This window comes from Dermochelys coriacea, chromosome 26 (genome assembly GCF_009764565.3).
Source record: "Dermochelys coriacea isolate rDerCor1 chromosome 26, rDerCor1.pri.v4, whole genome shotgun sequence".
NCBI lineage: Eukaryota > Metazoa > Chordata > Testudines > Dermochelyidae > Dermochelys > Dermochelys coriacea.
The window spans coordinates 16,062,275-16,089,673 of record NC_050093.1 but is presented as its reverse complement, the minus strand read 5'-3'; the positions used below and the strand labels follow the sequence as shown (position 1 = coordinate 16,089,673).

The 27,399-nt window shown below is 46.6% G+C and overlaps 1 protein-coding gene across 1 annotated transcript; it reads left to right on the top strand.

Annotated features, from left to right (window-relative positions):
* Nucleotides 1-228: 228 nt before the first annotated feature.
* LOC119848579 (interleukin-1 beta-like) lies at nucleotides 229-17,246 on the top strand. The gene is made up of 6 exons (XM_043502974.1): nucleotides 229-262; nucleotides 1,734-1,770; nucleotides 5,314-5,491; nucleotides 6,365-6,544; nucleotides 14,620-14,771; nucleotides 16,186-17,246. The coding sequence occupies exons 2-6, from the start codon at nucleotides 1,765-1,767 to the stop codon at nucleotides 16,393-16,395; spliced, it is 726 nt and encodes a 241-aa protein (XP_043358909.1). The 5' UTR covers nucleotides 229-262; nucleotides 1,734-1,764; the 3' UTR covers nucleotides 16,396-17,246.
* Nucleotides 17,247-27,399: the final 10,153 nt, after the last annotated feature.

Here is a 27,399-nt window from a genome sequence, read left to right as displayed (position 1 = left end):
GCATAGGGGCACCAGTTTAATAACACTGCATAGGGCCCCATAAATCCTAAGGGTGGCCCTGGGCTCGCCCTGGTGGAATAGACTGGGAGATCCATCCCCATTTGGATTATGCAATCCGAGAGATTGCATCAGAGACTGAGCCCTGGGAATTTCCCAGTTTAAGAGACACTATAAAGCTGAATGACGTGCTCCAAAGAAATCATTCAGAACTACAGGGAGCAGAAGACACCCTGAATTGCACGAAGAAGTTGTGCAGACACAGGTATTGTCATTGCATTTCTCTGCCGTGGTGCCCTTCAGCTGGGGCGTCTGTGCGTCAGACAGCGGCCTCTTCCTTTCTTCTCCCTTGGTTGTCTGTGTGGTGCAATCTTTTGAGGCAGTTTCCCACAGAAGAGTTAAAACAGAGAACAGCTGGATTTCTAGTTATAGCAATGTTACTTAATGTTGCCTGTCTGGTAGCTCCCAAGGGGAGGGATGGCTCAGTGGTTTGAGCATTGGCCTGCTAAACCCAGGTTTGTGAGCTCAATCCTCGAGGGGGCCATTTAGGGATCTGGGACAAAAATTGAGGATTGGTCCTGCTTTGAGCAGGGGGTTGGACTAGATGACCTCCTTCCAACCCTGATATTCTATGAATCAGAAGCCAATCAACTAGAGGAGGCTTTCCTGCAGGGCTGGCTCCCAAATAGCAGGAGGAAGGCTAGATGGAGCACGTTCAGATGGGAATATTATACCTGGAGCTGAATCTAATGTTTTTCCTCTTCCAGAAGCAGCAATGGCCAGAGTACCTGAACCGCTCACTGAGCTGATAGGATGTGATAGGTAATTACTGGTTCCTACTCATTCAGAAACTGGAGGTTCAGGTCTGTCCTGTCATTGCTGGGCTGCCTTTGGAGATGAGTTTATGGGCCAGATTCTTAGTTCAGTTAAGGCGAGGATGGAGTAATTCCATGGGCTTCATTGGTGCCACGCTGGATTTACACTGGTGCAGTTGTGATTAGGATCTGGCATTGCATCCATGAGCAGATGCTGTGCACAGAGGCTATAAACAGCCTTCCCCCAGGGATGGATAGGAATGAAGGTGACCCGTTGCCTTTGACGGGAACTGTGTTGCTGTGTGCACCATTAGATGAGCACGTCAATTAGCCTCTGTAGCAGTCAAGGGTCAAATCCCACTTGGATGATGTGGGTGGAGCACCAATGAAGTCAGGGAGTGGCACCCAATTAATTGGGGTAATTTGGTTTCATGAGTCCAACAAGGAAACACCACCAATTTGAGCCTTCTGCTTAAGGTTAAATTGCCTCTCTTTAATATGCTGGGGCATGATAACTGACTGAAGGTCCTACAGCTACAGACTGGGAAGAACCAAGCTCTTTCCATCACGCCTACAAGAAGCCCACCTTCTCAGGGCACTCTGCCATCTTTGTATCTTTCTTGTCTAGACAGGTAGCTGTCTCCACTTGGTCTTGTCCAGAAATGAGCTTCCTGTCAGTGCTTAATGATGACTCCATTCAAATGTCCCGAATGTCTGGATGATAAAAAGAACAGTTACTTATATCACAGTCACTGTGGTTCTTCTTTGATCCCTTTGAGCCCTACTGTGTGTGGATCCCATTTGATCCACATGGATAAAGCCTTGAAGAAGAAACCATCTTTTTTTATTACCAGTTTCACCAAAGGCTAGCACAGATCATACTGAGCTATCTTTGATTTGTCTGTTTTTTGCCCCCCATAGTTACCACCATGAAATTGACTGTCCCTGCCGGATGAAGGTAAAGAGCCAAGTTTAATTTTGAGATGATTGTAAGATTCGCTATCCTGGGTGATTTCTGATTTAGCTTCAAGGAAGGGCCTGTGTGTTCCGATGTGTGTGTATAGCACCCACATGACGACTCCCAAGGAGGGCTTCTGGGTGCTATCACAATAAATAACAATGTTCTCTCTTTGGCGTGAGTGGTAGCCAATATCTGGGGGCATGCAGGGCTGTCTCTGCCTTGAAGGGTGTAGTGAAGTGGTCATCAAGGGGTTCGCTGGGTTAGTCAGAGCACAGTCACACTCCACCCCTTACTTACTTCCTGTTTAGTTATTGGATGTGCTTCTTGTGCACTGAGCAGTCCCTTTATTACAAAAAAAAGGGCTTGTCTACACTTGAAAGTTAATTCAGATAGGTAGGGCGTGAATTTAAAGCACAATAACTATTCCTGATTAACTCCATGTGAGGACACTCTTATTCCAGAATGAGTGCCTTGTTCCAGTTTAGCTTAATCCACTTTCAGGAATAGCTAGCCTGGATTAGACAAACCCTACACACAGGCTGCAAAACCAGTATCCTAGCCCTTGTGTTTGCAATCAGGGAATTCCCTCAACTCTCACAGTTTCTCTCAGGCCTTTCATGTGCCTTAGAATCATAGAATATCAGGGTTGGAAGGGACCTCAGGAGGTCATCTAGTTCAATCCCCTGCTCAAAGCAGGACCAATCCCCAACTAAATCATCCCAGCCAGGGCTTTGTCAAGCCTGACCTTAAAAACCTCTAAGGAAGGAGATACCACCACCTCCCTAGGTAACGCATTCCAGTGTTTCACCACCCTCCTAGTGAAAAGGTTTTTCCTAATATCCAACCTAAACCTCCCCCACTGCAACTTGAGACCAGTACTCCTTGTTCTGTCATCTGCTACCACTGAGAACAGTCTAGATCCATCCTCTTTGGAACCCCCTTTCTGGTAGTTGAAAGCAGCTATCAAATCCCCCCTCATTCTTCTCTTCCGCAGACTAAACAATCCCAGTTCCCTCAGCCTCTCCTCATAAGTCATGTGCTCCAGTCCCCTAATCATTTTTGTTGCCATCCGCTGGAAGTTTTCCAATTTTTTCGCAGCCTTCTTGTAGTGTGGGGCCCAAAACTGGACACAGTACTCCAGATGAGGCCTCAGCAATGTCGAATAGAGGGGAACGATCACGTCCCTCGATCTGCTGGCAATGCCCGTACTTATACAGCCCAAAATGCCATTGGCCTTCTTGGCAACAAGGGCACACTGATGACTCATATCCAGCTTCTCGTCCACTGTAACCCCTAGGTCCTTTTCTGCAGAACTGCTGCTGAGCCATTCGGTCCCTAGTCTGTAGCAGTGCATGGGATTCTTCCATCCTAAGTGCAGGTCTCTGCACTTGTCCTTGTTGAACCTCATCCGATTTCTTTTGGCCCAATCCTCTAATTTGTCTAGGGCCCTCTGTATCCTATCCCTACCCTCCAGCATATCTACCTCTCCTCCCAGTTTAGTGTCATCTGCAAACTTGCTGAGGGTGCAAGCCACACCATCCTCCAGATCATTAATGAAAATATTGAACAAAACTCGCCCGAGGACCGACCCTTGGGGCACTCCACTTGATACCGGCTGCCAACTAGACATGGAGCCATTGATCACTAGCCATTGAACCTGATGATCTAGCCAGCTTTCTATCCACCTTATAGTCCATTCATCCAGCCCATACTTCTTTAACTTGCTGGCAAGAATACTGTGGGAGACTATGTCAAAAGCTTTGCTAAAGTCAAGGAACAACACGTCCACTGCTTTCCCCTCATCTACAGAGCCAGTTGCCTCATCATAGAAGGCAATTAGATTAGTCAGGCATAACTTGCACAGGTGAATCCACGCTGACTGTTCCTGATCACTTTCCTGTTCTCTAAGTGCTTCAGAATTGATTCCTTGAGGACCTGCTCCATGATTTTTCCAGGGACTGAGGAGAGGCTGACTGGCCTGTAGTTCCCCGGATCCTCCTGCTTCCCTTTATTAAAAGATGGACACTACATTAGCCTTTTTCCAGTCGTCCAGGACTTCCCCCGATCGCCATGAGTTTTCAAAGATAATGGCCAATGGCTCTGCAATCACATCCCCCAGCTCCTTTAGCACTCTCAGATGCAGCACATCTGGCCCCATGGACTTATGCTCGTCCAGCTTTTCTAAATAGTCCTGAACCACTTCTTTCTCCACTGAGGGCTGGTCACCTCCTCCCCATGCTGCGCTGCCCAGTGCAGTAGTCTGGGAGGTGACCTTGTTTGTGAAAACAGAGACAAAAAAAGCATTGAGTACATTAACTTTTTTCACATCCTCTGTCACTAGATTGCCTCCCTCATTCAGTAAGGGGCCCACACTTTCCTTGACTTTCTTCTTGTTGCTAACATATCTGAAGAAACCCTTCTTGTTACTCTTAACATCTCTTGCTAGCTGCAACTCCAGGTGTGATTTGCCCTTCCTCATTTCACTCCTGCATGCCTGAGCAATATTTTTATACTCTTCCCTGGTCATTTGTCCAGTCTTCCACTTCTTGTAAACTTCTTTTTTGTGTTTAAGATCAGCAAGGATTTCACTGTGAAGCCAAGCTGGTCACCTGCCATATTTACTATTCTTTCTACACATTGGGATGGTTTGTCCCTGTAAAGTCTCCACTGCAGTCTCCACAGTTTGTAGCTGTCTCTGCTACATGAAGGGTCTTATTTGCTCCTTCCAGTCTGTGAGTGATTGACACAGCCCTGGGAGTTCATGAGATTTAATGGGATTGTCTTTGGGCTAGACTTACAAGGTGACAGCCATTAGCACCTTTCACACTAACAGTAACGAAAGAGCCATATGGACAGAAACAAACGGTTCTGAGACTAGATCAGAATCCAGAACAACAGAGCACAATGTGCAGATTCCCATCCTCCCAGGAACCAGAACCAGGGCCCAAACTGAAGGAGCAGCCCACTTATCCTGCAAAGGGGTCCCCAGACTGATGCTACGCTGGTGCCTAATGTGAAAGGTTTAGGAACAGTAAAGGGGCCTTAGGAAGACTTGGGGCTGGACTTGGGGCTCTGTGCTCAGAAACACTCTGGCACAGCAGCAAATGGGGCAGTTTTCTGGACTGTGTGATACAGAAGCTCAGACGAGAGGCTCACAATGGTCCCTTCTGGCCTTAGATTCTATGAAAGGGTTAACCGGGGTAGCCAATTAGCTTTGCAGTGATCACAGTCATCCTGGTCCCCAGTGGCAGAGGTTAAGGTGCTCTGCTGGCGCATCTCTGGAATAGTCTCAGCCCTGCAGGCTTGTTGCGGATGAAGATCAGTTGTCCCTGTGGACAAGGAAGGCTCTAAATAGCGGATCAGACTGGGAGGCTTGGGGGCATGTCTAGATCAAACTTAGTTGGAGCTCACATGGGCAGCGGAATGAGAGCACACACGAGAGAAGTGAGGGGATGTATCTTGTTTTCTGGCTGTTGAAATCATTGCTTCATTGCTCCACAAAGCTCCTTCTATGACTCCAGTCCTTGTCCCTTCCCCAAGAATCACTCTCTGTCGGAGTTGGGCAGCCATTGGAAGGCCATTGACCAAGTCGATTCGGTGGCCTTCAGGTGGGCTGCAGAGGTGCCTCAAGGGGAGACAAGAAGGAGGATGAACCGGCTTGCCAGATCATTCACAGACATTGACTTCATGAGGATGCTGAACAGTGCCCTGGTGGAAGGTACAGATATAGACAGTTTCCTTTTCTGCACACTGTTTGAGTAGAGATAATCTGTGCACTCCCAGGCCTCAGGGAAATTTAGATCTAAGCTCAGACTCCACTGCTTTCCAGAAGCAGTCCTTTCCAGAAGAAACTGAATGACATGGAAAATTAAAAGGAATTAATTTAGTCAGTGCAGTCTACAGGCTTAATGATGTTTAGCAGCACAGAGTTTTCCTGTGTGTGGGAAAACCTACATAGGATGGCCTATAATCTTCATTAAGGGTACAAAAAAGAACGAAAGCCTTGGTGAAAGAGCACAGAGTGTGTGTCTCTTCTGTCCATCCGCACTGAACTGAGCGCACAATGGATGCTGTCTCTGCAGGTGGAAAAGTGAAAGCAAAGGTATACCAGTTTCTTAGCCAAATATGCCAAGCAAAGGAAATGCACTGTCTTTACTAACCAATGCGTCTATTCCAGGGTGTGGGGGACATGTCCCAGTGAGAGATTTCAAACTGTGTAAGACCCTACAGAAAGATAAGAGGGGCCAGGCCTGTTAGTGACTGAACAGTGGGGAATTCTGCAGCTCTTGTGCTATGGGTAACCCGGGGACGGGGTGGGGGAGTAGGAGGGGAGGGGAAGGAAGGGGAGAGCGGGGGGAGGGCCTGATTCTCTCCTCACACCTATTACACTTATGCAAACTCCATGGATTTCAGTCAAGCTGCTCCTAGATTTCCAACGGGCTAAGTGGGAAGAGAATTGAGCCTCTCAAGTTTGAAACCTTGGGCCCCTGCAACAGATACAAGTGCCTCTTGCCAGGTGTAAATTCTGAATCTGGCACTTGCTGTCTTTGTGACTCTGTGATCTTGGTCCTCATACACTCCATGTTTTCAGATCCTGTATTCTTCAACAACAACTCCTTCACGCATGCAGAGAACTTCATCTACAAATACACCCGCTCCAAGCTGTACGCAGTCCAAGACGAGGAACACAAGAGTTTTGTCCTGCGGCATCATGCCAACCAGGCCCAGCTGATGGCGGTGCATTTACAAGGCCCCAATATCAGCAAAGCAGGTAAATTTCAAAATATTTCTTTCCTCTGGCCCCACCCCCAGTTTATCTCCTCTTGCTCAGTTACCTACTGATATAGGTGTGAGGTTCTGGGGATCACCCAGACCAGCAAGGGAGTCAGTCACCGCCTGCCTGGGTAATTTTGAGGGCCTTAATGCTGGGCTGCTATGGGTGAGAGCTCTGACACCTGTAGTTGGCCTTCAAGCACAAGGACTCACCCTCACTTCTACCAGCCTAGTTACTCCTTGCAGGGTGACCTCAGCTATCCCTTCTGGTCCCAAGTCTCCCCAGATCCATTTCCCTGAGTTCTTAATTATAGACACTTGGACTTTTCCACTGTGGTTCATCAACCCCGAGGGCATGAAACTCTCCCCCAATTATAAGTTCTCTCTGGGGGACCCACACTCCAACAGTTTGGACACCAGTGACCTGCCTGGGGTAGAAATAAACAAACAGCTTATTGAATAGAAAAATCATAGCTTACAAGATTGAATATTCAGAAAAGCAAACGCTGACAAGTTACACAGAAAACAAATGTAAAGATGCAATCTCAGGCTTTACACTTCTACATTGGCTAAATACCCTTTTCTAATCCAAGTTACAGTGTGCCCTCTGTCCTAGAAAGGATCCCGTGTTTCATGGTCAGGACCCCACTTAAATGTTAGTCCTCCCTTTCTGGATAAAAAATCCCAAATCCATGCTCCTGACGGGGAGACAAGAGCCCAGTGCTCAGCAGGGCTCCCAGTGCGGAACAGGAAGCCAGGATCCCAGGGGGCAACAGGGCTGCCAGTGGGGAACTTGGCTGTCAGTCCAAACTGGGACCCTGGGTGGCAGCCCAGCTTGGAGTGGAGACCCGGCAGCGGGAGCCAGGAGCAGGGCTTTCTTGTCAATTTCACGGCTTCAAGCCCATGTAAGGAATACAGTGTCTACACAGACACTGACACCCTAATGACACTGACATAAGCCCTACGCCTCTCGTAGAGGTGGAGTTATTATGTCTGTGTAGTAGGGCACTTACATCGGCTGGAGCAAGGCTGTAGTGTAGACACGGACATAATTAGGTCAACCTAAGGCCTGGTCTACACTACACAGTTAGGTCAACATGAGGCAGCTTATGTGGACCTAATTATGTCAGTGTCTATAGGACAGCCTTAAATTGGCTGTTGGTTATCTTGTCAATTTTACAGCAGGAGCCGTGAAACTGACAAGGAATTGGGGCAGCTAGAACCCAGTTGCTCCAATAGGATCCTGTGACATTCCCCTGGTGTTATCTGGACTGGTGATCCACTAGGTCACTCCAATCCTTGACTCCGGGAGCCAGCCTTATCCTGCTCTGCTAAGAGAATCCCCACTCCTGGGCTGTTCACGCATAGCCTCTGGTATGTAAGGTGCTCCTTGGCTTGTGCAACCGAATGATACTAGCCAGTATCTCCGGTCCCAGACACAACCCTAGGAACCTCTGTCTTGCAGTACTTGTGAGACTAACAAATTTATTTGAGCATAAGCTTTCGTGAGCTACAGCTCACCAACCTGTCTTGCAGTGTCCAGTTATGCCCGCTGGATGCTGCAAGCTTATATGAGTTTATCAATTTAACAAAGAACTTGATATGCACCAGGCTTGTTATCACAAGGGGAGTCTCTGACACACTTCAAACCAAATACACTGCTTCAGCTAGAATAAACAAACAAATTTATTAACTACAAAGACAGATTTTAAGTGATTTTAAGTCAAAACACAAGAAGTCAGATTTGGTCAAATGAAATAAAAGCAAAACGCATTCTAAGCTGATTTTAACAATCTCAGTGCCCTTACAAACTTAGATGCTTCTCACCACAGGCTGGCTGGTTGCCCTTCAGCCAGGCTCTCCCCTCTGATCAGCGCTTCAGTCGCTTGGTGGTGATGTCTGCAGATGGAGGTGGAATAGAGAGTGGCATGGCAAACATCTTTCCCTTTTATCATGTTCTTTTTTCCCTTTTGGCTTTGCCCCCCCCCTTCAGGGTCAGGTGAGCATTACCTCATCACAGTCCCAAACTAACCAAGGGAAGGGGGGTGACTCACTCAAGAGTCCAACAGATCCTTTGTTGCTGCTTAGGCCAGTGTCCTTTGTTCCTGTGAGGCTGGGCTGGGTTTGTCCCATACATGCCCTGATGAGGTGTGAACTGCCCCTCTGCTCTTGGAGAGTTTTTGCCTGAGCTTGTTTTAAGCCAGAATACATTTTCCGAATACATTTTCAGCCTCATAACTATATACATGAAATTACAACCTATAACATTACTATAATGACAATTACTACATCACAATAACAAAAATGCTCAGTGCATCATGAGCCTTCCGAAGGCACCCGACATGACAAACTTTGCACTGGATACCACACAATCATTTTATAAGGATGAACATGGGGTGCAGGGTGTTCCCACAAGGTACAGAACGTTACAGACCCTGCTCCCTGAAATTGACAAGGCTGCCTGGCTCCCAGCGAGAGTGAGCGGGGCAAGGGGGAGGGAAGAGGACGGGAGCCTGGGAACCTGTAGGGCAGCCAAGCTCCTGGCAGGGAGCTGCCAGTGGAGCTGAGAGACCATGCTTTCAGCTCCCCACACTGCCCCTCTTCAGTTGATGGAAGTGCTCCTGTTGAGGATGTGCACCCCTGACCCAAGGAGGGTAGTGTGGCAGCTGTAAATCAACCTCATATAGGTCCGCTTAAGTTTCTTATATAGTCATGCCCTAAGCTGCCTTACGCTGACCTGTTTAGTGTAGACCAGCCTTTTCTCTCTTCCCCCCCCCTTTTTTTTCTCTTCCCTCTGGCTTGATGACTCATGGTTATTCAGAGTAGAATGCCTGCTTTCTCAGTTTTCCAAGACTGAGGGTATGTCTTCACTAGCAACGTTAAAGTGCTGCTGTGGCAGCATATGGCTGTGTAGTCGCAGCTTTCTCAGAGCTGTAAAAAAACCACGCACATGAGAGGAGTAGCTCCCAGTGCTGGGAGCATGGCTTGCAGTGCTGATGCACTGTCTATACTGGCACTTTACAGCACTGAAACTTGCAGTGCTCAGGGGGCTGTTTTTTCACACCCCTGAGTGAGAAAGTTGCAGCGCTGTAAAGTGGCAGCGTAGACAAGGCCTGAGATTTTCTTTTTGGCTTCAATGGCTTTCCATTGACTTTAATGGCCCACCATTGTGTCTTCCTAGCTGGACAATGGATGGGTACTTGAAGTTGGTTTTGTGTAAACAACTAGCCTCCGGGGGCAGGGAGGGATAGATGGGGGGGTGCCCTACCCTGCCCTGCCCCGCTTGATTGCTTCACCACCTGTGGCAAGGTGATGCTGTAGCTGCACCACAGTTACAATGTTCTACACATGCACACAAGTGAAGATTCACAGCCATAACCTGGCTATAGATCTCTTAATGACCAGCAAGTTCGAAACATTACAGACTTTCATAAAAGATCTTGCTTGACATATATTTACACACTATGTCATTGCACACAACCAGTTGATTCAATTGCTTATTCTTTGGGGTTCATCCCTCTTGTTCTCCCTTCGGGGTGTGTGATGGGATGTACACACCCCACGCTGGACCAGAAGGGGTTAAAGGGCAATACTGGGCCCAGAGCATGGGCCAACTGGAGAGGAAACGTACAAGGGAGCAACCCAGCTCAGAAGAGGGAGGCTGGGGAAGAAGATGGACCTACTCTGAGGGTGCCAAAGAAGCCACCTTGTGAGAAAGACGACTGCGCACTGAGCCCATTGGGGCTGAAGCTTTACTTGTCTTTCCTTTTCTTTTGCTAACCTATATTGGACTTGGAGGTGTGGGGGAGATGGATGGTAGGAAGTGACCCAGACAGGCAGCTCCGAGGACAATCCAGAGTTCCAGACACTGTTGTCTCTCATGGGGCCCTGGGTCAGCGCCCAGTGGAATGGGAGGACCTGGGCTCCCTTGCCAACTGCATTTGGTGCTGGAGGTGCATAAATCTAATTTCTACCCCTGCCAAGTAAGGGGAGGGGGAGGACATTGAAAACCCTGAGGTGAAGCCACATCCACGGTAAGGAACTGGACTGAAAGCCCTTCCCACTGGGAGTTGTAAGACTGGAAACTGAGTGCACTACCCACTAGGTCACTGGCCTTCTGGGGACTCTATTACATCTGGTGGAGAATTCAGGCATGCTAGTGTCCCAGGCCTGATGGTAGGCCAGAGAAAGAGGGGAAGTAAAACCAAAAACCAGAGATGGATTTTGAGAAACTGCTGAAGTGGGTCCTCCTCAACCAGTAGCAGCAGGTGGCCCAGCAGCGGGAGGAGCAGCTGATTAAGGAAATGGCAGAAGCACAGCAGCAGCTCATCCGGCAGATGGCGATGCTCCTAAAGCCATGGAGGGGGAGCTGCTGACCTAGTATCACCCATCCCGGTAAAGCTGACAACAATGGGTCCTGTAGACAACCTAGAGGCATTCCTTGTCACATTCGAGAGAGTTGCCATCACGGCCCGATGCCTCAAGGGAAACTGGGCCAACCTATTGGCCTACTACTTGACAGCGTGCTGGGCCAGGCAGCATACTGGCACCTCAGTGTGGCAGCTGCACGGGGCTACACTCATTCGAGACACCTGAACATCTCCCCTGAAACCTATCTGCAGCAGTTCTACCGCCAGAAATTCCCAGCCAAAGCCTGACCCCGGACTGTCGCCCATAATCTGAAGGATCTTGGCTGGCATTGGCTCCAGCCCAAGGGATGCCTAGGGGTTCAGGTAGGAGAGAAGATCGTCATGGAGCAGTTCACCCAAGTTCTCCCCCGGGGCAGAGGGAGAGGGCGGAGTGAGTGGGTGTTAAGACATTGACTGGAAACCTTGGCAGAGGCGATGGCTTTGGTAGAGAGTTACCTGATGTCCCTCAAGCTTGTGGGGGAAAACCAAAAGTCAGCCCTGAGTGCCCCCTGCCCTCACATACCCCCCCATATCCTGCTGAGGGTACCTAGAGGAACTTGGACACCCAACCCTAGTGGAGGGGATACAGGGGCCAAGTGAGAAACCCAGAAGCCTGCCCTCAACCAGCCAGGAGGGATCCAGGTGCAACCGAGTGGCCATATTCAAAGGGGCCATCCCACTTGGGAGTATCAACAGTGGATCCGACTTCTCCCGCGGGGGGCCATTCTGTATGTGGACAGGAAGGCCATTTCAGAAAGGAGTCCATTCATGGACTATAATTATAGTCAGGCCTGGGCAGCTTATAACAGGGCTCAGAAGAGAGGCTCAAGGAAAATGTTACTTCCCGTGCATATGGATGCAGTATCAGTACAAGGACTGATGGACTCTGACTGTAGCCAGACTTTAGTTGGGGGACAGCTTGTGGTGCCGGATTGTAAATCTGGAGTTATGATCTACCTCCAGTGCATCCATGGAAACATACACCCTACCTGACGAGAGAAGTATGACTGACTGTGCAGAACGGTGCAGGTCGGAATGGCCAAAGACCTGGCCTACGAGCTCATACGTTGGCTCAGTTGGTAGTTTTTTTGAAGAAGTCACATCCATCCTAATTGAACTGGCCTTGTTACCACTGACCGCCCCCCCTCCCCACTTGGTAAGGCAACTCTCATCTTTTCATGTGTTGTATATTTATACCTGCTTACTGTATTTTTCACTCCATGCATCTGATGAAGTGGGTTTTAGCCCACGAAAACTTATGCCCAAATAAATTTGTTAGTCTCTAAGTGCCACAAGAACTCCCGTTGTTTTTTCAATGTGTAGCAGGGCGCATCCATAGACGGTGCCAAGCCAGAGAAGGAAGGCCCAGGAAGCAGGAGATGGCCATGGTGGCTGAGAAGGGGCCTTGAGAGAAGAAGGTTCCAAGGGAAGACAAAGACCCAGGAGAGTGATCATCCTTGTGGGGAAGGACCATTCTCTTGAACCCAGCTGGAGTAGTAGGGGCCCGCTGCCACCTCTCCACCTTGACCTGCTGTCTAGTGAGGTAAACTTTGTGGAAGAAGAAAGAAATGAACCAACCCTGTGTAGGGTTTATGAGCAGCTCGCCTGCCCAGATGACAAACTATTAGACTCTCAGCAGTTGAAACAGTGGCCCCATTTCAAACTGGTAGAGGAGGGGACGTATCAGGAATTGAAAGATCCCAAGATGGAGGAGGTAAGAATGCAGCTCTGAGGGCCAAGGAAGTTTCAAAGAGGGGTGCTTCAACTGGCCATGCAGTACCATGTGGGGGTCATTAGGGCGAGAGAAGACTCTTAACAGAGTGACCACGAGGTTCTACTGGCTGGGCGTCCATCCAGAGGCGTGGGATTATTATGCATCATTCTCTGAGTGCCAGTGGATGGGCCAGAAAAAGGTTACCGCCAGTACCACTACCCATTGTAGGGGTACCCTCTAATCTGGGGGGCCCATTAGAGAAGTCTGCAGTGGGGCACAAATATATCCTTGTAATCTTAGACTTTGCCACCAGCTACCCTGAGGCCATTCCCATCCGGTGAGCAACGGTGGCTGTCGATGCTAATGAACTCACAGAAGTATTTGCCCAAGTGAGGCTCCCCAGAGAAATACTAAGAGAGCAAGGGACGAACTTCACCTCCCAGTTGATGAAGGACAATGCATGATGTGCCAGGTCTCAAAGTTGGGCCTGGGAGGCCCAGACAGCTGCTGCATCCTGGCCTCCACCCAGAGTCCACTGAAACCATGTGGGCCAAGGAGCTACTAGGGCTATAGCCTCAGCCAAGACTCCACCCATGGGAGCCCTGATTGGAGGCTCTCCTGGCTCCACCGTTTGGTCCAACTTTGCTAAGCCAGAAGGAAGCACAGGAAGCTCATCTGAGAAACAAGGTGGTTTCCTGTTGTGGCTGCACTGGACCCTGCTTGTGCCTGTCTTCTGCACTGCTCCTGGCTCCTACCTTTGCTCCTGCCGTATGTTGACCTGCCTATGTAGTGTAGACCAGGCCTTAGGTTGACCTAATTATGTCAATGTCTACTCTACAGCCTTGCTCCAGCCGAAGTAAGTGCCCTATTACACCGACATAATAAGTCCACCTCCACGAGAGGCGTAGGGCTTATGTTGGTGTCGTGAGGGTGACACAGTGTCTACACACTTACATGGGCTCCGAGCCATGAAATTGACAAGAAAGCCCTGCTCCCCAGCCAGGCGGCTGCACACTCAATCCTCACCTCTCCTCCAGTTCCTGCCCGCACACCTCGCCACCAATCCTCAGTGACCAGTCCTGGCTCTGGCCTCTGACTTCTGACCCTTGACTCTGACATTTGGTATCTGACCCTAACTTTGACCCTCAGCTTCGATTTCTAATTCGGACTCAGGCTTGACCCCCTGGTTCTGATAACTGGCAGTTGACTCTGGTGCCCTTGGCTTTATTCCCCAGCCTGTATGGCTGCTCCGCCCATCGAATCTGACTCCTGCTCTGACTACTAGGCCAGATTGCCTACATCCCAGTCCATAACAACCTGGTGCTCAATCACCTCCAGGTTGCTGAGAGCTGCAGTCTGATCAGCTTCTACCTGAGCAGCAGTCTCCTGTGGGAAAGTAAGGTCCGGCTGGACAAGGGTTATTCACAGCTCTGATTCACCTTCAGAGTAGGTCCATCCTGCGTACCGAATGAGGCAAGGCTCCTGTGGAAAAAATAGTATGTGATCAGGTAATTAAATACGATCATAATAGATATGGTCACAGGGCCGAATTCAGATTGTAACAGGCATTCTGGCATTTCTTACCTTTGGAGTGCTTGACTTTGCAACCTCTAATATTCTTTTAATGTCATTTTCGGCATGTAATTATTATTAAGATCTGATTTTCCAACTCCTGTTTCTTCGGAGTATTTTGTCTTCAGGCACAGTCCCACTGAAGTGGATGGTATTACTCAGATGAGTAAAAGTGCACAACTGAACCTCTGATGTGCAGTTATTTTTAAAAGTGCTATCAGTGTCACCGGTAAAGTGATATGGCAGCTACTGTGCATGGATTTCAGGTTCCTCACTCACTAGTTATAAATGATGGTGCTTCCCAGCTCTTCACAGACAGACAGGCTGCCTTTTTTATTGTAATTGAGTCTGGATTTCCTCTTGCTTTTCTCTTCCCAGTGAAATTAAATCTGGATTTATATCGCTCACCGCACATCTCCCCAAAGCGCATCACTCCTGTTGCTATGAACATTGTGGAAAGTAACACTGTGGAAAACAATCTGTATCTGTGCTGTGTGAAGGCTGAAGGCAGCCCTGTGCTGCAGCTGGAGGTGAGTGGGATTAGCAGACCTTTAGCATCATCACAAACTCCACAGTGACTGAAATTCAATCCACATCTCTAGTTTTTATTGATACCTTTACATGGGACTCACTGTTTTCCCCAGATACTCTTTATGATTACTATTATCAGTTATTGCTATTACAGTAGCACCTTGATTCTTCATTCGAGATCAGGCCCTGTTGTGGTAGGCACTGCGCAGTCACATAATAAGAAGGTTCCTTCCTCAAAGATTATCATCTAAATAAAGGTTTCAGAGTAGCAGCCGTGTTAGTCTGTATTCGCAAAAAGAAAAGGAGTACTTGTGGCACCTTAGAGACTAACAAATTTATTAGAGCATAAGCTTTCGTGAGCTACAGCTCACTTCATCGGGCACCTTAGAGACTAACAAATTTATTAGAGCATAAGCTTTCGTGAGCTACAGCTCACTTCATCGGATGCATCCGATGAAGTGAGCTGTAGCTCACGAAAGCTTATGCTCTAATAAATTTGTTAGTCTCTAAGGTGCCACAAGTACTCTTCTTCATCTAAATACAGAAGACAAAGAGTGGAAGGAGAAGCAGAGATAAGAAGTGACTTTACCAGGAACCCAGGTCACCTGAATCCCAGTCCATCACACCACACTAATTCATTAGATCATGTAGTCTCTTGTGCCCTGGGGGTATGTCTATACCGCAGCTGGCAGTGAGCCTCCCTGTGTGGGTAGACAGACTTGCCCAAGCGGGGTTTGAGCTAGTCCACTAAAAAGGGGAGCTTGGGCTTCCAAGCCCAGCTGCCCCCCTGGTTCTGAGCCCAGGTGGCTAGCCCGAGTCTATGCCGGAGCTGCCATGTCCACATGGTTATTTTTAAAGTGATAGTTTGAGCAAAGCTAGTGCAAGCCTGTCTACAGTACTGATGGGCTTGCTCCCAGCTGCAGTGAAAACGTATCATTAGTGATCAAGGTTTACAACTGCAGCCATGCTTTTGCAGCTTCTGTGTAGTTATTGTCTACCGTTGGGCCTCATCCTTCTTACATTGAAATCCCATTTAATAGGAGCAGGAATAGGTTCCTTGTTTGGTGGACAGTCTTTCTCAGGTGTATGAAACTCCTTTGGTGTCTGGGTCAGAGTTTCCTGTCTATGTTCACCAGGTGTTTTCATTACAATCAGAGGGCCAGCATTTCACACCCACTTTGCACTGGTGTAAATGACAGCCCAAAGTAGAAGGCAGGGGAGAGTCAAGCCCAGTGTTTCCTTGGACCAAATTCTGCTCAGGGATACCCACATAATAGTTGCATAGGCACAAGTGAGAGCAGACACTAGCTCTGTGTCCTAATTAGAAGCCCCTTCTCATATTCATCCCATTGCAGGATGAAAGCCTTGGAAAGAGCACCCCTGTTTCTAACTGGCCTCTGTTATTTCCCATAGAAGGTGAAGGGGCCTATGAAGGAGATCAGGACCGGGGATCAGGAGCGTTTCCTCTTTTTCAAGACCAGTTCTGGTTCCACTTCCAGCTTTGAGTCAGCTACCCATCCAGGCTGGTTCCTCAGCACCTCAAAACTGAACGACAAACCCGTCAGGATGGTGAATCAAACCGGAGAGCGGGACATCACTGATTTGTATTTGGTTGAAATCTAATCCCCAGTCAGCAGTTACTGGTTTAGAACTGAATGCTTGTATGTACTATGTACAATAGGAGCATAACTATTTATGGGATCTCAGCATTTCCATATTTATTCAGTTTTATTAATTAATTCATTCATTAATTCAAATTAATTAATTTAATTGTTGGTTTAAAAATAATTAAATTGAATTGTACTATGTATGTATCTTGTGAACCTTGTAACCGATACTTGTAATCTCTCATAACTCAAGCCTGACCCCAGATGTACAGTACCTTCCTTCTTAACTTGTACATTTGATTCTAAATATTAGCATTAATTGCATATTAATTCAGTTTTATTTATTATTAATTATATAATAATAATAATTATTATTACAGTAGCATCTAGAGGCACCAGCCACGATGGGATGTCTCATTACTTTAGGCACTATACATATAGTTTTGTTCCCTAATTATTTATAGGGACACTGTTAGATCAAATCCTGCCTCTATTATTAATTGTTAGGTTTTTGTGGGTTTTTAAATATTTTTTTACAAAATATCAAGAGAAAAAAAATTGTCTTTTTAAATTCCAGTGGAAATGTTTTTGGGGAGGGTGGTTATAAGCAAATAAACCAGCCCCTGCAGTATTTGCAACCAGCACTGGTGTCTAGGGAGTTGAAAACCTGAAGGTGCAATTGGCTTGAAACTGATTTGTTACTAATGTGTAACCAACTAGTCTTTTTTCATTGTCTGAACTGAAATGCAAAGAGAAAGCAAACAGCATGAATGGGATGTCTTTTACAGTTTCTTGCAGTTTGAGTAATCTAAGGTGGTGATATATTTATTACAAAACTGTCAATCTCAACAGTATGTGGATTATAAAGTAGCAATGTTATGTTGTAGCAATTAAGTTATAGTAATTGAGTATTATATTATTATAGTATTATTATTTCTTTATTTTTATAAAGTTGGTATTTAAAAATTGTTAACTCCTTTTGTTCATTTTGGACTTGAATGTGGGGAGGTTGACCATATGCAATTCTTGCTGAACATCCTTAGTGACTGAATTCTGGGTTTCTAGGTGCTTTTCTATGAGAGTTGGGTTTTTTTAGGCCCTGGAGAAGGCCAGTGAAGTAAACTCTAGCCCAGGGGTTCTCAACCTTTTTCCTTTCTGAGGCCTGCCCCCCACCCCCCAACATGCTATAAAAATTCCACTGGCCCACCTGTGCCACAACAATTGTTTTTCTGCATATAAAAGCCAGGGCTGGCATTAGGGGGAAGCAAGCAGGGCAAATGCATGGGGCCCTTCAGCCCTGGGTGTTGAGGTCAGGGCAGCATGGGCTTTCTGCCCTGGGCCCCAATTAGTCTAATGCCAGCCCTGTTTGGCAGACCCCCTGAAACCTGCTTGGGAACCCCCAAGGGGCCTTGGATGCCTGGTTGAGAACTGTTGCTCTAGCCCACCCAAAGGTTAAAGAGGCTTAAAGAAAATCATGGGAGTTGTGATAAAATTGCGAGAGGTCTGGTCTACACTAAAAAGTCAGATCGACCCAGCTATATCGCTCAGAGGTGTGCAAAATCCACATGCGAGTGGTGTAATTAAGCCAATTTAACCCCAGGTGTAGATAGCATTCTTCCGTTGGCCAGGCCACCATTATCTGTATGCAGTGGTGCCTGGATGTCCTAATTAGGATCATTGTACTGAGAGACGGACGACCACTGTCCCAGCAAGCTCCCAGGCTGTGTGTGTGTGTGAATCTTTTTTTTTCTCTTCAGTGTGATTTGGTGGCTGACAGCCATGGGCAGCGGGTGAACCCCCGCTTTGGGGAGACCTGCTGTCCCCGCCCCTTCCACCCGAGGCCTCGCCCTCTGCACTGGAGCCCCAAACACCGCCCCCCTGTAAAAGGAAAAAGCCCTGAGGAGCCATGGCCCACCTGCTCCAGCTGGCCCCTCCGACCCACTGCATTCCCCCCCAGCACCAGACTGAGATGCCAGACCCCCAAGGAGGAGGGACGTGGGGAGTAGCGGGGACCTTGGAGGTGGGTGTCTCGGGGAAGGAGGGTGCGCTGTGGCCCAGTTGTCCTGCGGCAGGTCGGCGGCAAAGCCTTCCCTGGCCTATCATACCCGCTGCCCATGCTGACAGCATCCCCTGGAAAGGTTGGTTAGTGACCATCTTGGTTGGCTCTGTTATCCCCAAAAGCTGCGTTAGCCATCTGGATGGAGTACAGCAGGGATGCAACCTGTTAACGGGTTTATCATTGGACATTATGGAGTTTGATCAGGGGTGTGGTGGTTATTTCATGGGGATCTAGCTGTTGAAGAGAGCTGCGTGCCAGGTCAGTCTCCTTGGCCTCTGTGTAATGAGTAGGGTTGCCAGGCGTCCGGTTTTTGACGGAACGCCCGGTCAAAAAGGGACCCTGGTGACTCCGATCAGCACTGCTGACTGGGCCCCCCACCCCAACCCCCTGCCCCACCCCAGAGCTCTCTTCCATACCCTGAATGCCTCCTTTCTGGCTCCACCCAGAGCTCACACCCCCAGCCGGAGCCCTAGCCCCCTGCACCCCAAGCCCCGCCCCACCCCACAGCCCCCTCCTGCACCCCAAACCCCTCATCCCTGGCCCCACCCCAGAGTCCATACCCATGCAGTTAGTGGCCACAAGGACTTGGCAGCCACCTTCAGGAGCTAGGGCAGGTAGGGAGCCTGCCGTAGGCCACACCCCCAGCCGGAGCCCTCACTCCCTCCTGCACTTCAAAACCCGCGGCCCCAGCCCAGAGCCCCCTCCTGCACCCCAAACCCCTTATCCCTGGCCCCACTGTTGTAGCAACCAGGCAAGGTACTAACAAACTTCAACAGGACTTTATTTTAAAAAGTGGAAACCTCTTTACCAGCTGCTGCTGCACCCTCACTAGTTCTCACTCTGCCTCCTCAACTTCCCCCCGCTCCTTCGTGTTTTCTGTCCTTTCAGACTCCCAACAGCCAGTGCTCCCAGTTCTAATAATTACAAGCAGCATCTAAACACAACATTCCCTCCTCTCTTAAGAAACTCTCCCAATTAAAATAAACATTGTTGTTCTAACCACAGGAACAAATATGAAACAAGACACTATACTACTGGGAGAAATATTACACTGAAAACACTGTAGATGCTACATAACAGTCTCTAGTCCAGACAGGTGGTCATCTGGGTCTGACAGTCTCTCAAGCCCCGGTTCCAGTGCAATGTCTTGTTGTGTTGGTACTACGGTGAAGTCATCCAATGCAGACTGGCTGTTGGCATAATCTCCTCTTGGTGCATAGGCAGGTGCAAGATAAGAAGCATTCCATACCCGCCCATCAGAAAGTCAATAGGTATAAGGTCCCTTCTTCTCTAGGATTTTAAGAGGAGCTGTGAATTTATGGTCCCCTTTGCGTAAAATTCCAGGTTTTCGTATTCTAACGAAGGAACCACACTTGAACTTTGGTTCCTTAGCACCCCGCCGCTTGTCTGTGAAAGGCTTATACTTTGCTTTGTTCTGTTCAATTGTTTTTCCCACATTATCCTCGGTTGGGGCATCAGGTCGTGCCTTTAACAGTCCAGCAATGTTCAGTTTAGTATTCATCTGTTTCCCTGTAACTCTGCGGGTGATCTTTGCGTTGTGGCATGTCGTGTAGCCTGGTGTACTTGCAATAAATCAGTAGTGAAGGGTATCCACAATCGCCCTTCCAGTTTAGCAGTTTGCAAACTCTCTTTCAAACTTCTGTTAAACCGTTCGATTTCCCCATTGGCTTGAGGGTAATATAGGGATGACCTTCTGTGTAAAATGTTTCTCTGTGCTAGAAAAGTTTCAAACTCCAGGGAAGTAAATTGACTACCATTATCTGAAACCAGTTCTTTGGGGTTACCTTCCCTGCTAAAAACTGAAGAGAGGAACTTAATTACTATAGCAGAAGAGATTTGCGACGTAAACGCTACCTCAGGCCATTTACTGAAATAGTCTATTAAAGTGATGGCATAACGGCAGTCAATTGAAGCAGTATCAAAGGGTCCTACAATGTCAATTGCCACTTTTCCCCATGCAGATTCAGGAAGAGGAACAGGCTGTAATGGAGGGGAACATGTCACTGCTGTCTTATCATGCATTTGGCAAGTGACAAAGGATTTTATGCGTGCTTCAGTTTGAGAGTCCATCCTGGCCACCAATACAGATCCCGTAATCGTTGTTTGGTTCGGACAATTCCTTGATGAGTATCATGTGCCAGATGTATGAGATTTGACTGTAATTCTTCTGGCACCAGTAGCCAGTGCGTACCTCATAGCACACAGCCATCAAACAAAGAAAGTTCATCCAGAATTCTAAAATAAGGCAGCAAAACTGGGTCAAGGTTTTTAGGGTGACTGGGCCATCTCTTTGTCAGAAATTCCCATAGTTTTTGTTGAATTGGACATGCTGAACAACCAGCTTGAAATTGTTCTTTTGTAACTGCTGTGAGAGTGCTTGTAATAAGCGCAACCACTACATCCTCATCCTCCGGTGGACCATCTAGTGAAGGCAAAGGCAAGTGAGAAAGGCAATCAGCGACCACATTTTGGTTTCCAGGCTTATATTCCAGTTCATAATTGAAAGGAGTAGTCTTGCAGACCATCTAGCAATATGAGATCTTGCTCTTCCCAGTTCTTTCGTGGTGAGCAACATCAAAGTGCTGTGGTCTGTGCACAACTTGAACGTGTGGCCCCACAGGTAAGTTCTCCATTTTTCAGTAGCCCAGAAACAAGCAAGTGCTTCTTTTTCGACTGTAGAATATTCCCCCTCAGTATTACTTAGTGTTGTCAGGGTTCCTTCCCCACTGTGAATGCTAGGATACAGACGTGGGGACCCGCATGAAAGACCCCCTAAGCTTATTCTTACCAGCTTAGGTTAAAAACTTCCCCAAGGTACAAACTTTGCCTTGTCCTTGAACAGTATGCTGCCATCACCAAGCATTTTAAACAAAGAACAGGGAAAGAGACCACTTGGAGATATCTTCCCCCAAAATATCCCCCCAAGCCCTACACACCCCCTTTCCTAGGGAGGCTTGAGAATAATATCCTAACCAATTTGTTACAAAATCATCAAAGACCCAAACCCCTGGATCTTGGAACAATGGAAAAATCAGTCAGGTTCTTAAAAGAAGGGTTTTGTTAAAAAAAAAAAAAAAAAAAAAAGAAAGGTAAAAATCATCTCCGTAAAATCAGGATGGAAAATACTTTACAGGGTATTCAGATTCAAAACACAGAGTATCCCCCTCTGGGCAAACCCTTAAAGTTACAGAAAACAGGAATAAACCTCCCTCTTAATACAGGGAAAATTCACATAAAACAAAAGATAAACTAATCCGCCTTGCCTGGCTTACCTCTACTGGTTGCAATATTGGAGACTTGGATTAGGATGGAGAAGATGGATTTCTGTCTGGCCTCTCTTAGTCCCAAGAGAGAACAACCATGTAAACAAAGAGCACAACAAAAGCCTTCCCCCCACCCAAGATTTGAAAGTATCTTGTCCCCTTATCAGTCCTTTGGGTCAGGTGCCAGCCTGGTTAGCTGAGCTTCTTAACCCTTGCATAATGACAGGTTTCAGAGTAGCAGCCGTGCATCGGAATGCATTCGATGAAGTGAGCTGTAGCTCACGAAAGCTTATGCTCTAATAAATTTGTTAGTCTCTAAGGTGCCACAAGTACTCCTTTTCTTCTTAACCCTTTACAGGTAACAGGATGTTGCCTCTGGCCAGGAGGGATTTTATAGCACTGTATACAGAAAGGTGGTTACCCTTCCCTTTATATTTATGACAAGTGTCCTAGAAGTGAGGAGAGCCCCAAGTCCATAATCAGAAGCATCAGTAGTTACAGTTGTGGGCAATGCAGGAATGAATAGTGCAAGTACTGGTCTATGTATAATCAAGTCTTTCACCGTTTCAAAACTAGCTTGTGCATCCGTTGTCCACACTAAGGTTGAACTTCTCCGTAGTAATTTTCGTAATAGTTCAATGACAGAAGCATAATTGGGAATGAATTTTGTATACCAGGAGCTAAGACCCAAGAAGGAACGTAAGGTTTGCAAATCTGTTGGAGGAGGAGCATTTGAAATTGCCAGGATATTATCTGGATCAGGTTTTAGTCCAGTCTGTGAAATTGTATGCCCTAGAAAGGAGAGTTCAGTTTGTCTAAATTTGCATTTGAACCTATTGAACTTGAGGACTGCTTTGCTGAGGCAGTTTAGTACAGATTGCAGGTTATTGTGATGCTCCTCAGAAGTATTTCCAAACACAATAATATCATCCATATAGCACTGAACTCCATGTTGATCCTTCAGAATTAATGACATCATCTTTTGGAAGTCACTTGAGCGAGACAGTATGGAACATGTTTAAAATGACTATTTCACGTGTAATAAATGCTGTGAGGTCTCTGCTATCTTCATGCAACATAACCTGGTAGTATGCGATCTGCAAATCAAGAGTAGAAAACATCTTTGCTCCACAGAGTTCTGCAAATACTTCTTCTATGTGAGGAAGAAGATGGCTGTCAATCACAATCGCTTTATTTTGCTCCCTTAAGTCCACACAAAGGCGACTGCCTCCACCCTTCTTCTGCATCACTACTATAGGTGAAACCCATTCCAAGGAGTCAAACTCTTCAATAATGTCCTTTTGAACAAGTTTTCTAAGTTTCTCTGAAACAGCTTCCCTGACTGAAAATTGTAAGCGCCATAACTTCTGTCGAACAGGCATCACATTATTCCGCATTTTCACTTTTCAGAAACCCATAAGCGCAGCTGAGTTTCTCCTCAACCTGGTGTTTGATCCCAGCTGAAACTGGTGTGTGTTCCGCAAGAGTGCTTTGCTGAAGAAGATCAATTCGTCCATTAACTATCCTGAGATTTAAAGCAGCCAATAAATCTCTGCCAAGGATAGGAGGGCCTTTGTGGACAATGTAGAACTCTGCAGTTACACAGCAATCACCAAAAGTAACTATTGCTGGCAGGCAGCCATGTACTGGAACATGGTTTTTCAAATAGCACATCAAGTGAAGTTTGGGTTCAGTAAGAGGCACATCTTTAAAGTAATGCAAATAAATGGAATCAGGTAGTATAGATACTGCTGATCCAGTGTCCAACATTAGCTGAATAGAGTGTGATTTTCCTGAGGGTATGGAGGAAACATTTACAGTGCACTTTATTTGTTCTGGCATATGTGCAATAGTGATTTTGTCCACGTTCAACACAGTAACAACTGGTATTGTAACTGCATGCACTTGTTGATTGAACTGGCTGCTGCAACATACTTTAGCAAAATGTCCAATCTTTTTGCAATGATTGCACAGAGCTACTTTTGCTGGACATCCTGTATAGCTTGCAAGGTCTTGTGGGGATCCACAGCAAAAGTATGCTTTTACTGTATTTTGAATTTGCTGATTTGGTGGTTTTCCCTTAGTTTTCCTCTTGTAATTGTTTATCTTCAGCGATAGTGAACTTTTCTGCAAAGGAGTCACAGCCTGGACTGTGCCTCCTGTATCCATGCTCATTATTTTGGCTTCAGCTGTAGCTGACTCAATCTGAGTAGCAATGGTTATTGCTTTTTCTAGTGTATTGGGGTTCTAGAAGTAGGTGTTCTCTTACACGAAGCATGGTTGTTTTCTCAATGAGCTGGTCTCTAATAATCTCATCTGCCATATTCCCAAAGTCAAAAGCAATAATCAGACTCCTCAGGGAAGCAATATACTGCATTATAGTCTCCCCTGTTTTCTGCTCAAACTGGTGAAATCTGTAGCGATTAGCTACCACATTCACTTTTGGCACAAAAAAGTTCTTTAATGCAGTGAGTGCAGTCTCATATTTATCATCTGTAAGGGGAAAAGTGTAAAATATCGCTGCCCTTCTGCTCCAAGGCAGTGGATTAGCAGAGCACACATTCTTACTTCAGAAATCTCTGTAGCAGTGATTGCAAGCAGATAAGTCTCAAACATATGGATCCAGGCAGTAAAAGCAATTGGAGGCTCATGTGGGCTTTGCAGAAAGGGTGCAGGAGAGTTCAGAGGCAGAAGATCTATCCTCGTCGCCAAAATGTTGTAGCAACTAGGCAAGGTACTAACAAACTTCAACAGGACTTTATTTTAAAAATGGAAACCTCTTTACCAAGCTGCTGCTGCACCCTTGGTAGGTCTCACTCCGCCTCCTCAACTCCCCCCCCTTCCTGTTTCCTGTCCTTTCAGACTCCCAACAGCCAGTGCTCCCAGTTCTAATTACAAACAGCATCTAAACACCACACCCACCCCAGAGCCTGCATCCGCAGCCCTCATCCCCCTGCACCCCAACCCCCTGCCCTACCTCAGAGCCCCCTCCTGCACCCCAAACCCCTCACCTCAAACCCCTCATGAATGGGGGAGGCAACCTAGTGACAGAGGATGTGGAAAAAGCTTGAAGTACTCAATGCTTTTTTTTGCCTCGGTCTTCACAGACAAGGTCAGCTCCCACACTGCTGTCCTGGGCAACACAGTATGGGGAGGAGCCCTCAGTGGTGGAAGAACAGGATCAGGACTATTTAGAAAAGCTGGACATGCAAAAGTCCATGGGTCCAGATCTAATGCATTCAAGGGTCCTAAGGGAATTGGCTGATGTGATTGCAGTGCTACTGGCCATTATCTTTGAAAGCTCGTGGCACTCGCGGGAGGTACCAGACTATTGGAAAAAGGCAAATATAGTACCCATATTTTAAAAAGCGAAGAAGGAGAACTTGGGGATCTACAGACCAGTCAGTCTCACCTCAGTGCCTGGAAAAATCATGGAGCAGGTCCTCAAGGAAACCTTTTTGAAGCACTTGGAGGAGAGGAAGGTGATTGGGAACAGTCAACATGGATTCACCAAGGGCAAGTCATAGATTCATAGATATTAAGGTCAGAAGGGACCATTATGATCATCTAGTCTGACCTCCTGCACAACGCAAGCCACAGAATCTCACCCACCCACTCCCACAAAAAACCTCTCATCTATGTCTGAGCTATTGAAGTCCTCAAATCATGGTTTAAAGACTTCAAGGAGCAGAGACTCCTCCAGCAAGTGACCCATGCCCCATGCTACAGAGGAAGGCAAAAAACCTCCAGGGCCTCTTTCAATCTGCCCTGGAGGAAAATTCCTTCCCGACCCCAAATATGGCGATCAGCTGAACCCTGAGCATATGGGCAAGATTCACCAGCCAGATACCCAGTAAAGCATTCTCTGTAATAACTCAGATCCCACCCCATCTAACATCCCATCACAGGCCATTGGGCCTATTTACCATGAATATTTAAAGATCAGTTAACTGCCAAAATCATGTTATCCCATCATACCTCCATAAATTTATCGAGTTTAATCTTAAAGCCAGATAGGTCTTTTGCACCCACTGCTTCCCTTGGAAGGCTACTCCAAAACTTCACTCCTCTGATCGTTAGAAACCTTCGTCTAATTTCAAGTCTAAACTTCCAATGACCAGTTTATATCCATTTGTTCTTGTGTCCACATTGGTACTGAGCTTAAATAATTCCTCTCCCTCTCCGGTATTTATCCCTCTGATATATTTATAGAGAGCAATCATATCTCCCCTCAACTTTCTTTTGGTTAGGCTAAACAAGCCAAGCTCCTTGAGTCTCCTTTCATAAGACAAAAAGAAAAGGAGTACTTGTGGCACCTTAGAGACTAACAAATTTATTAGAGCATAAGCTTTCGTGAGCTACAGCTCACTTCATCGGATGCATTTGGACCAAATACCAAATGCATCCGATGAAGTGAGCTGTAGCTCACGAAAGCTTATGCTCTAATAAATTTGTTAGTCTCTAAGGTGCCACAAGTACTCCTTTTCTTTTTGCGAATACAGACTAACACGGCTGCTACTCTGAAACCTTTCGTAAGACAGGTTTTCCATTCCTATCATCCTACTAGCCCTTCTCTGTACCTTTTCCAGTTTGCATTTATCCTTCTTAAACATGGGAGACCAGAACTGCACACAATATTCCAGGTGAGGTCTCAACAGTGTCTTGTATAACAGTACTAAAACCTCCTTATCTCTACTGGAAATACTTCACCTGATGCATCCCAAGACCGCATTAGCTTTTTTCATGGCCATTTCACGTTGGCAACTCATAGTCATCCTATGATCAACCAATACTCCAAGGTCCTTCTCCTCCTCCATTACTTCTAATTGATGCGTCCCCAGCTTATAACTAAAATTCTTTTTATGAATCCGTAAATGCATGATCTTACACTTCTCACTATTAAATTTCATCCTATTACTATTACTCCAGTTTACAAGGTCATCCAGATCTTCCTGTATGATATCCCGGTCTCTCTCTAAATTGGCAATACCTCCCCGCTTTGTATCATCCGCAAACTTTATTAGCACACTCCCACTTTTTGTGCCAAGGTCAGTAATAAAAAGATTAAATAAGATTGGTCCCAAAACTGATCCTGAGGAACTCCACTGGTAACCTCCCTCCAGCCTGAGGGTTCACCTTTCAGTTTGACCAGCGGTAGTCTCCCTGTTAACCATTTCCTTATCCACCTTTCAGTATTCATATTGATCCCCATCTTTTTCAATTTAACTAATAATTCCCCATGTGGCACTGTATCAAACACCTTACTGAAATCTAGGTAAATTAGATCCACTGTTCAGAGTAGCAGCCGTGTTAGTCTGTATTCGCAAAAAGAAAAGGAGTACTTGTGGCACCTTAGAGACTAACAAATTTATTAGAGCATAAGCTTTCTGAGCTGTAGCTCACGAAAGCTTATGCTCTAATAAATTTGTTAGTCTCTAAGGTGCCACAAGTACTCCTTTTCTTAGATCCACTGTGTTTCCTTTGTCTAAAAAATCTGTTACTTTCTCAAAGAAGGAGATCAGGTTGGTTTGGCACGATCTACCTTTTGTAAAACCATGTTGTATTTTGTCCCATTTACCATTGATGTCAATGTCCTTAACTACTTTCTCCTTCAAAATTTTTTCCAAAACTAACAGGCCTGTAGTTACCCAGATCACTTTTTTTTCCTTTCTTAAAA

Coding starts and splice junctions, on each gene's coding strand:
- LOC119848579 (XM_043502974.1), top strand. Junction 5,492..6,364: donor GAACAGTGCCCTGGTGGAAG/GTACAGATATAG, acceptor CCATGTTTTCAG/ATCCTGTATTCTTCAACAAC. Junction 14,772..16,185: donor GCCCTGTGCTGCAGCTGGAG/GTGAGTGGGATT, acceptor TATTTCCCATAG/AAGGTGAAGGGGCCTATGAA.